A 10,955-nucleotide genomic window follows, 5' to 3' on the forward strand; every position below is an offset into this window, starting at 1 on the left:
TGTGCACCGGGAGGCTTCGCTTGCTCCTGCGTGGCACAGCGAGCCCGTGGCTTTGCACCGCTCCCCCTGCTGCAATCCCCCATGCTGATTTCCCCCAGTGACACACACACCCGCTGCTTGGTTAGATCAGTGTTATTTCTCTCTGTGCCATCGTTAAGTGCTTGTCTGGACAGAACCTTAGTCAGTAGGGCAGGGGGAGCTGGGATCCTAAGGGATGGCTTTCCGGAGTGGTGGGGCTGTGGGATGCTGAGCATGTTGGGGGTGGGGGAGTGAAGCAGGGACTGAAGCAGTGTTAGCAGCAAAGCCTGAAGAGTTAATTTTGGGAGCTTACAGTACCCCTTTCCTTCTCCTTTAGCTGCCAGGAGAACACATGGAGGGAGAGGAGGGGAAAACCATCTCTCCCCTCTGGCAGGGCAGCAGTCCAGGATGGGGTTCACTGAGCACCAGCAGCTTTCCTTCTGGGCTGGCCAGTCCGTAGTGAGGAGGCTGGGAGCAGGGCAGAGCTGCCTGCTAGCTTCTCACCACCTGCTCTTTGGGACTGTCCTCCTGCAGCTCCTCCTCATCCGACTGCACCACGGGGGTCTCGGCCCCCTCCTCGCTGGTGTCCAGGCTGTTCAAATCCGTGGAGGCAGAGGAGGTGGAGGAAATGCGAGACTTGCTCTCAGCTGCACTGGGCACTTGCAGGGTGATCTCCTCTGGGCACTGGCTGGCATCTGCCCCTGGAGAAGAGAGCAGTATGAGAATGAAAAAGGTTTTTGGAGGTTTATTGCTGCCGAAGCTCCGTGGATGGCCCCTCCACAGTGGGGCTGTGCATTCCTGGCCGCTCCCCGCGTGGCTGCTGCAGCCATTCCCCACCTCACACCCCCGGCTTGGCTCAGGGCAGTTGCTGCACATTCCTTCCCCGTTTTTGGCAGTGGAGCCTCTTCCATCTTGCCTGAAACACGGCTCAGAGCCACGCTGTGTGAGGCTGTTGGCTGCAACAGGCGAGGAGACTTTTGGTTTGACCTCACTACAGTGTGTGAGTGGGGAGGAATGTGCTGGCACCCCTTGCTTTCCCTGCAGACCCCAGCCCAGCTCCCCGGGGCGTGGCTGGAAGGTGGAGAGGCTCTGCAGCCTTCCTGCTCAGCACAGTGAGCTCTGCAGCATGGTGGGGACCCTGGGAGTTGTGACAAGGCACTGGCTGCTCCAGAGAGGCTTCAGGACAAGGGAATTTGACTCACAGACTCTGGAAGGTGTCTGGGCTCTTCTGTCTTTTGCAGCACAAGGAATTTACAGGGGTCTGTTGTCTGGGCTGTGGAGGTGCCTACTGATGTGGAACAGCCCAGTATGAGGTCCCTCCAACTTCACAGACCCAGCACCAGTGTCTGCCTTTGGGTGGGTGTGGATCTGCCCACAGGGCGGCTGGGGCTGAGGAATGAGTCAGTGTGGGCACTGGGGGCAGGAAGGGCTTCCAGCCTGGCCCACACACTGCACATACCTGGCAGAGACCCAGCAATGCTGCTCTCCTCTGTCCCACAGCCCAGAAACACATCCACAGTGTCCTGGTCTGACAGGTCCAGCACATCCATCTGCTCCAGCATGTCCACGTTCACCTCCATGGAGGAAATGCTGCCTAAGGGGGCTGCAGAGACAGAGGCCAGTGAAAAGGTGAGTGACAGTGCCAGGCAAAGGGACCATCAGCTCTGTGCAGGCAGGACCCTGAGGTGGGAGACCAGCCTTGACACAAGGAACTGAATTCTACTTGCTGGTAAGAGGTCCCAGGAAAATCATTCTTCCTTAAAACATCCCTCTGGAAGCCCCTGCTGTGTCACTGCAGTCCTTGTCCCTGCTCCAAAATGCAGCCTCCCCAAAGCCAGACTCTACAGGGCCCCAGCCTGGGTACCCACGTGCCTTCAGTGGAGGGGTGTGAGTAACCCACAGCACACCCACACACAGCCACTGTGGTCCCGCCGTGGTTCAGGATATGCATGTCCTGGGGGTGTCCCACCAATGTCCAACCCCTGTGTCACTGTCCCCTGAACCCCCCCAGCCCCGTGCTGGTGCCCGCAGCACGTACGTCTCCGGTGCTCAATCTGCAGGTGAGACATGGGGAAGAAGAAATCCACATCATGCTGGAAAACCTCCTCAAAGAACTTCTGCCGGTCCCGCAGTTTCAGCTGCTGCTGCTGCTGCATTTGCTCTGCATCCACGCTCCGCTGGGCCTGCTCCATCTCAGCTGGGGAGAAAAGGTGAGCAGAGTTGGAGCAGGCAGGGCTGTCTGAGCCCTTCTGCCTGTCCCAGCTCACACCGTGCGGCTGTGCTGCACGGTTGGTGGTTCCCTTCTGCTCTGCTTTACCAGCACACATTGATTTAGTCACTGTGGATAGATGTGACACACCAGAGCAGCAGTGTCACCAGCACTTGCTGTGCTGGAGCCTCAGATCCCTCCCCTGAGGTGCAGGGCAGCCGGGAGTGGGGAGCTCATCCGCTGTGCTCACAGCTGCTGAAGGGAATCCTCGAGGGGGAAGGGGAGCTGGTGTGAGATCAGCCGCGGTTTGCACACTTTCAAGTTTCAGTTTCCCTGCTACCGAACAGAGGGCTGTCTGTGAATGCTAACGAGCCGGGGAACTCCCAGGGTCAAGAGCTGGCCTTAGTGCTCCAGGCTTTCTGGGCTGAAGGCTGGATAAGGAATGAAAGGAACTGGCAACCCTGTCACCCCTGCCCGTGCGCAGCGCTGCCTGTCACGCCCCCGCCACCACCGGCGCTATAAATGCAGCCGCACCCACGCTCCAGGCTCCCGCTCGCATCCCCGCTCACAGCCAGCTTGGCTTCTGCCTGCACAAACATTTTCATTCCTGTAATTCCTCGAGCAGTTCACTGCCGGTGCTTGTGTCCCCAGCTCACGGGAGGGAGTGGTGGGAGCCCTTGGGCTGTTGTTGAAGGAGCTTGTTGCTGCATCCCCGGTCTTGGTAACTTCCTTTTGGGCCGGGTACCCAAAATAGCAAAGACCCAAGTGGCACAGAGAGGCTGAGGCTGGTGGCCCCAGCTGTTCCCAGGCTGGTGCTTGACCTCAGCCATTCCACATTTCCTTTCTGCTGCACTTGGCCCAACCGGCACAAGGAAAATGTGATTATTGGAGCAGGCAGTGTAATAACCAAGGAAACCAAACAAACATCCTGTGCTCTGCCTGAGCACAACCCAAACCCTCTGCTCCTCCAGGCTGGGGAGGAGGGAGCAGAGGGAGCAGCATCCCCACCCTGTCTGGCAGGAGCAGGGGCAAGGACAGCAGGGGAGCTGGCTGCCAGCAGCACGGAGCAGCACAGGAACCATGCTGGAGAGAGGTGCTGAGCCTGCTGAGATGTCATGGAGATCAATGTCACATCTTCCTGAGAGCTCTTCCAGGGCTTCTCTGCATCCTGTTTCTGGGGCATCCTTCAGTGCAACCCCATCATCTGCAGGTGCTGCCCCGGCGGGCTGGGCTGTGCTGGCAGCACCACGTGGGGATGCACTGTGACTCAGGGCGACTCACCACGCGCTCTCTGGAACAGGCTCTGGTCCTCCTCTAGTGCTCAGCGTCTTCCTGCAATGCCTGGGGCAGCAGTCCAGGCTGCCTGAAGGGCTCTTTGCCTTGGTATGTCTGACCGAAGCACTGGTGCCGGGGCTCAGTGCAGGGCCCAGGATGGTGGTGCCAGTGAACCTCTCCTGCTGGGAAAGCCGACTCACGCGATGGCTGCAGCCTGGTGCTGCAGGGTACAGCAAAAACCTCCGGCCTCCCTGTGCTATCTGCAGAACAGAATGAAGCCAGGGACGAGGAGGGGTGATCAAGGCACCGATTATGGAGCTGTCTCCCTTCAGCAGCTGGCTGTCCCAGGCAGAGCCGTGCTCCCCAGCCCAGCTGTGCTCAGTCCATGGCAAACTGCCGCAGTTCACACACCAAGGAGAGCCCGTCGGGCTCCAGCTGTACAGGGGCTGGGCTCAGGGCAGAGGCTGTGCTGGCTCCAGGGTTCAGGGTGACAGACCAGCCCTCCTCGGGACATCCTGCCAAAGGGACCTTAGTGTGGAGGTAAGGAGCAGTGTCCAAATCCTTTTCCGGTGCAAATACAAAATAAACCAGAATGCTCTTGGGTGCTGTCTGAGCGCCACGAGTGCGGCTGATCCGGGCTGTTGCTGCTCTCCCCGGCACATGACCGATACTCGGAGTAAGCGTGCCTGGGGAGAGTGGTGACGGCTGCTGGTGGCAGCATTCCTGTGGGCGCCAGGGTTTCTCTTGAGGGAGAAATTAGCAGGACCTGTTTATGAACTTGTTTTCGAGCTCCGGCCGGGGAGTTGGGCACGAGCACTGAGATCCCATTATGTAAGGAGCGCCGGCAGCGGGAGACGGCAGCTGGGGCTGTGCTTGGCCCTGCCTGACCCGTGACCGCGGCGAGAGTCGGGGATGGAGCCTTCCCCCCTCGCACGGCTCTTCCGGGCCCGGGGCGAGCGAACAGCCCCGCTAGTGTGGCTGCCCCTCGGCAGCCCCCGCCGGGGAAATAAAGGAGCGCGGCGTTCCCTGCCGCGGCGCTGCCCATGTGACGGCCGGTCACACTCCGCGGCTGTCAGTCGCGGGGATTGTCTCATCCCGCTGGCATGTTCCCACCGCGGGACACGTTAGCACACACAATGCGGCCCCTGTGCGCCGTGGGGGATCTGTCGGTACCTGCTGGTGGCCTGGCTTTTATTGCTATTGTCATGGTTATTACTACAGCCCCTCGGCCGAGGGGCTGGAGGCTGATCAGCATTCAGGGCCGGGCTCTGCCCCGCTGGCTGAGCCGCCCAGCGCGGCTGCGGCGGCTCCGAGCGCCCCGCTGCCTGCGGATCCTTCCGGCTCTCACGGGTATTGGCCAGCGCTGCTTGGACAGGAACCGGGGCCAGACACTGCTGCAGAGTTTGGGCGGGCAGGACAGGGCAGATTCCCCGCAGGGATTTCCTCTCACCTGCTGCGAGGCAGATGGCCGCAGGGTGGGCTGTGGGCAGGGACAATGGCCCCGGTGGCTCTGCCCTGCCAGAGCGCACCCAAGAGCCGCCACCCCTCGCGTTGTGTGGGCTCGTGGCCACGCTGTGGTGGGGAAAGGCGTGGGAGGGCCGAGAGGCAAAGCTCTGTCAGCTCTCCCGTCCACACCTTCGCCAAAGCAGGCTCGGGAGAGGAGCAACTCCTGGGATGCTGTTTGGATGGAGCAGGGGCCGGACGGGGCTGGAGGGTGCTGGGAGTACCAGCTCAGGGTACGGAGCTGTGCTCAGACCCAGCTGCCTTTCTGCTGGGAGGGAATGCACTTTCCATCCCCCATGGCCATCGGGATCCCGGCACACCCCCTCTGTGCCGGTAAATAGGAGGGGTGTGTTTGGGTTGGGAGAAGGATTGTTAGTGAAGGCACAAGGCCAAGAGAGGATGGGAATGGCCTTTTCTTGAGGCCACAGCTCTGCAATATCTTGCAGAGATTTCGAGGGATTTAAAGAAGGTCCTGAAAAATAATATGGGCTGTGGAAAGGAGCAGCAGGTGCTGGCAAGGTGAGCAGAGTTTAAGTGGGAGGTTGCTCCAAGCATGGGTCGGTTCTCTGATGAATGAAAGGGCTGGAGTAAGAGCCTTCCTGTAGCCCAAACCCCTGACCCTGCTCCTCCAGAGAAGTCCAGTATGCCCCACTGCCTCCAACTTGCCAGAATGCACCTTATTCCCCCCCCCCCCCCCCCCCCAGGTCTGCGAGGAGATGGGTGGGGGACAGTGCAGCTCCTCAGCTGCCTCGGCATCTTCTGGGAGGCTGTGCAGACATGGCAAACCTTTCCCTGTCACCCTGCCCCAGCAGAACCCCTGCAGAACAAGGATAACTCCCAAGGGCTTTCGGCTCCTTCAGCCTTGGCAGAAGTGGCTGGCGAGGAGAGCCGGAAATGCCCAGAGAATCACGCAGGGTCAGGCCACGCGTGAGATGGGATGCTCAGACGCCGGCTGCCTGAGTGTTAATGCCCTGCACAGTTCTCCATCGGCACGTCTGACCTCGTGTTGCAGCACAGCAAAAAATAACCGTAGTCCTGATGAGAGGAAATGCACCGGCGAGTGCGAGGGAGGCAGTGGTTTTGGCAGGGCTGCTTGCTGGGAAAAGCACGAGGGGGGGAATGGAGGGAAAGGACACGGCACCTCGTAACCCCTGTGTGTGCCGTGGTTTCATCTGCACTCCTCCGAGCGATCTCCAAATCCCCTGCGTCTCAGCACTAAAAATATCCTTCCCTGCCGCCCGGAGCTCTTCCCCGGCAGAGGCTGTGTCATAAGACCCTGCTATTTGCGGGGCCCTGCTTCCTTTCATGCGAGGAGAAGCATGAGAACGGAGCAGCGCGGTGCCCGAGGCACGGCAGGCACAACCCGGGCACGGTGCCGGGCAGGCTGCTCCTCCGCAAGCCCCGCTCCCCCGGCTGCCGCTCGCCACGGAGTTTGCTCTGCCCAGCATCCTCAGCCCTGCGGGCACGGGGGGATCCGCTCCTTCCGGGAGCTCCGAGGGCTGCCGATGCCGCTCCGAAACAAGCCCGCGACCCAACAGGTTCCCGAGCTCCGCCACTTCCCAAGCAGGTGTCCCTCAAATCGCCCCGCTCCCCGAGCATCCCGCTCCCAGGCACGGAGCTCCGCGGGCAGCCCCGGGGCCGGCGGCAGGCTGGCGCAGCGAGGGGCTCGGGGGCGGCCGGAGCGGGAGGCTCCGGGGGCGGCAGGCGGGGCACAGCCGCTCTGCCAGGGGCATCAGGTGGGCGCTGCGGGGAGGATGGAGGGGATGTGGCCCCCGAGCCCTGCCCGCCCGCCCGGTGCGGTGCCCCGCTCCCATCCCCGAGCCCACCCCGCGGCCGGCACTTACCGGGCGGCCGCCGGCTGCGGCTCTGCGCCCCGGGCCCCGACATGCGGCTGCTGCCACCGGGCCGGGCCGGGCCGGGCGGGGGGCCGGGGATCAGTGCGGGCCCCCCCGCCGCCGCCGCTCTCCCCAGGCGCTGCGGGGCGGCGCTCGGCGCGGCACGGGGCGGTACCGGCGCGCCCATCACCGCGGCACCGCGGCCGCGCCTCCCGCCCGCCGCCCCCCGGGGTCCCGCAGCGCCGCTGCCGGGGGTCCTGCGGCGAGGATGGGGTCTCCCGTGCTCAGCGAGAAGCAGAAGGTCCCCGTGAAGGGCCCCCGGTCCCCGTGGAGAGCAGGGTCCCCGTGCGCGGTACCCGGTTCTCGGTTTGCCGGGACCCGCGGAGTGTCCCCGTGCAGGGTCCCTGGCCCGAAGAAGGGTCCCTGCAGAGGGTCCCTCCCCACCACAGCCGCCCCAGGCAGAGATCAGTGCCCGCGGTGGTGGGCTGCAGGTCCCCTGCTCCGGCAGGAGGTGGGCAGGGGGAGGCGCGGGGAGGCAGGGGCTTTGCCCGGGCAGGGAGAGCAGTTACCATTCGTGCTTGCTTTTTCTTTGCTTATCTTCTCAAAATGCCCAGCTCACGCATTCCCGCGGGACAGAGGACAGCATCATGAATTGATGGGCCCTCCCCCTCTGACTCCTGGCCTTGGGAGACCCTTATCCCCGGCAGACCCCACTCCGGGGTGCTTTCTCCCACGTTCAGCCCTGCACATCAGGGCTGCTCCTTGGCAGGGCCAAGGACTTGGCCGCCGCCTCCTTCCTGTGTCTCAGCAGGGTGAGTCAGTGCCTCGCCGTGCCCAGCGCCAGCTCTGGTCAGTGCCAAGCCGGAATGGGGGACATCCACTGTGCCCTTTGCTGCGGCTGGAAGGGAGTTTCCAGGGTCTGTGGCGTGTCCCGCCTGTCCCGTTCTCAGTGTGTTCCTCTGGCTGTCTGCATAACAACAGATAACTGGGTATTGTTTGTGTCCCAGCTCTATTTTGGCTACTGTTGCTTTGCTGTCCCCCCTATTCCTCCTGGGACCTCCTGCTGCCGAAAACCGGCTTTGTGCTGGGTACCCGGAGCTTGTGCCGGGGCTGGCTTCGGCTTTCACGATGGTTTTGAATTTTGCCCACGTAAATGTTTATCCCTGTCCATAAGCACTCCCGGTCCTTCCCGCCTGATGTTTGCACGTCGTGTGGGGTGCCAGCGCTGCGGTTTGGGGGGACCGGGCTGGTGTAGCACGAGTGGGGGCTTCTGTTCTCTGAGCAGCTGCATGACCCAGTCTCTGCTGGGCACCTGCCGGCGCTGGCTTGTTCACAGCTCCGTGTGGCCTCCGGGCAGCATCAGCCAGTCGGCACCGTCCCTGCCGCCCCCCTGGCCGGCGCTGCCCGCGGAGGGCCGAGGAGGCAGGGCCGGGGAATTAGCTCAGGTCTCTGCTATGTGACACGTCTGTGTCTTTTGGCACCAGGCACTGCTGCGAGGCGTGGAGGCTGTTTGTGCACACACGAGTTTCCGGAGCACCCCGAGGTCCCCAGAGCTCGCTGCATCCCGAATCCCGCTGCGGGGACAGCACATGTGGGTGCTGCCCGTGCAGAGTGACACGTTCCCACATCCCTCGCTGTCGTGGCCCCTTCATCCTCCCTTGCCGGGAGGGCGTTGGAAAAGCACTGATATCATCGGCACCGAGCCTGACTCATCCTGGCTCTTCAGCACAAGCCGTGCCGCTCAGCGGGGCACACATTTTATTCCAATTAAACCATTGCAGGCAAGCCAGATCTACATAATGATTTTTTTTTTTTCACTCGTAGCAAAGCGTGCCTGCCCGGGGCCAAAAGGTGAGAGGGGACAGAAGTGACGCTGGAGTCAGTGGAGAGTCTCCGCTCCTGGTACGGAGCCCTGAGAGTAAGTCCTGCCAGAAACCTGCAGGGTCTGTCTCGGCTGCCGCAGCATCCCTGCCTCCCCCGTGCCTCCAGTGCAGGCTCAGCGCTGCCTCTGTCAACAGCCCCCGCCCTTGCTGCGAATGCCCAGGTGGGAATGTCACCTCTTCTCCCCACGACGCGGAGTCCAGCTCCCGCCAAAAGACCCCAGGGGGGGCAGCATCAAAGTGCCCCTGTCATTGTGAGAAAATGTAAGGTGACTTGTTCCTCCTGCCCTTCCTGCTCAGGTTTCTCCCGTTTATTAGAGGTTTGGGAGGTGAGTCAGGGAGCTGCGGGGTGAGATGGAGCTGGGGAGGAATGGGAAGCTAAGGAAAGGCAAACCAGTTCCAGGCACAGGTGAATCACTTGCTGGTGAAAATACATCTTATTCTCTGGGAGGCATGCGTGGATGGGGTGGGGAGTGAGCTGCAGCTTGACTCCATCAGAAAATTGTGGAGTCAAGAAAAAAAACAAGGCAAGGCAAGGCTGCTTTTCCAGTAAATGAGGCGATACATTGCAAGGGAGCAGCCTGCAGCCGGCAAAGCTCCAGCAACCCGTGGTCCTGTGGCTCCCTTAAAAGGGGCGATTTTAGCCCGGGACAGCGGGGAGACAGAAAAGCCATAAACACCCTCAAAGGAATGTGGCTGCCGAGAAACGAGAATCTCCGCAGGCGAGGCGAGGTGGGGGGAGCCTGGATGGGGTTTGCACCAGCACTCCGTGCCTGGAGCCAGCCGGTTCCTTGGCCATGCCCTGCCCCGAGGGAAGACCCCCTGTCGCAGTGCTAACAGTCCCTGTGTGCTGCTGGGAGAGGCTCCTGCCAAGCCCCGCGGGTGTCATGTCCCCATGTCCTCGGGCCCCATGCCAGACAGACATTCCCGCTTGCCAGCTGCTGGCACGAGAGCAGGTAGAGCTGGGAGGTGCTGTGCGGGCAGCAGGACACCAGCCTGGGCCAAAGAAGGAGCAGGCAGGGCTGGCAGAGGGTGCCTGTCCCAGAGGAATTTCCTCTTCATCATATCCCACTGCTTTACGGGTGGCTGAGCTATTCTGCACTGACTTTGCTCTTAGCGCCATGGAGCAGCCCTGAGTGTCCTGGGGCATTGTGCAGGTTCTTGGGAAGAGCCCTTGGAGCTGGCTTGTCCCTGCAGGTAGCTGTGGGCATGTGGTGACACCTCTGGGCCAGGCTCTCTCCTGCGTGTCCCAGGCTGGTGGCAAACGGAATGTGCCTGACTGAAATGAACATGCTGTTTGATTTTCTTCCAGGACTGGTGAAGATGCAGCACGTGGCACTCGTCTGTAAATAAACATTGTAGATTGTTGTTTTTGTTGATCTTTCATAAAGAAACAGTCTTTGGTTTTCACACCCCAGCTCTTTTTGCATTAGATTTGGGTAGATGCAGTGTTTGCAGAGTTGTGGTTTCCACTTGCTCTGGGTTCCTGGGGCTGGAGGTGTCTGGGTGTGGTGGCACAGCTGCCCCGGGGGTGAGGGTACCCGTGCACACAGGGGTCCCACTTACGAGGGTGCTGGTACTGGTCATGTTCGTGGGCTGGTGCAAAGCAGTGTCTCCAGGAGCAAAGCTGTCACCAGCAAAGAGAGGGGTCTGACATCACCAGCCTCCACAGCAACGCCACCAAAGCAGGCAGGAAACTTTCTGTTCCCCTTCCTGCTGGAGCCAAAGGGATTCCTGGAGCAAGAGCTGGGATCAAGCCACAGACATGCAAAATTCCAACTGATGCCACAACTACCATGCCTTGGGCAGTGCTGAGCCAGGGTCTGTGCAGACGGTTTTGGAGCTGTAGGTGCTGATGTTTAAGGCTTTGACCCTTCAAACGCTCTGGGTTTTGCTTCCCACCCTTCATTGTGTTCTCCTGTGCTGTTCAAGAGACTCCAGCCAAGCGAAGGGTTCCTCGCCCTGCCCGGAATCCTGCTGCTGGCAGCGGGCACTGTCCCATGTCCCCGACTCGTGTCACACCTGGAGTGGGCAGCAGAGGCCGCGGTGGGCAGGGGGTGGGGGCCTGTGGGGTGAGGATGCTGCTACCGGGGGCCGTGGGCGCTGCATCCTGGAGGTGGATGCAGAGTGGGGGCAGCGGTGGTGCTGGCAGAAAGTCCGGGCCAGATGCGATGCGGGGAGGCGCAGGGCTGCGGGATCGGGGGCTGCGGGGTGAGGGGCCGGGGGTGCCCCTGG

At 61.7% G+C, this 10,955-nt stretch overlaps 1 protein-coding gene across 1 annotated transcript; it reads right to left on the reverse strand.

Moving 5' to 3' along the window:
- Positions 1-117: 117 nt before the first annotated feature.
- DBNDD2 (dysbindin domain containing 2) lies at positions 118-7,074 on the reverse strand. The gene is made up of 4 exons (XM_038159251.1): positions 6,850-7,074; positions 2,057-2,215; positions 1,478-1,621; positions 118-719 (listed from the first exon to the last, which is right to left on the reverse strand). Exons 1-4 carry the CDS (start codon positions 7,025-7,027, stop codon positions 511-513), a joined length of 690 nt encoding a protein of 229 aa, XP_038015179.1. The 5' UTR covers positions 7,028-7,074; the 3' UTR covers positions 118-510.
- Between the last annotated feature and the right edge of the window lie 3,881 nt (positions 7,075-10,955).

Source organism: Motacilla alba, chromosome 20, assembly GCF_015832195.1.
Source record: "Motacilla alba alba isolate MOTALB_02 chromosome 20, Motacilla_alba_V1.0_pri, whole genome shotgun sequence".
NCBI classification, from domain to species: domain Eukaryota; kingdom Metazoa; phylum Chordata; class Aves; order Passeriformes; family Motacillidae; genus Motacilla; species Motacilla alba.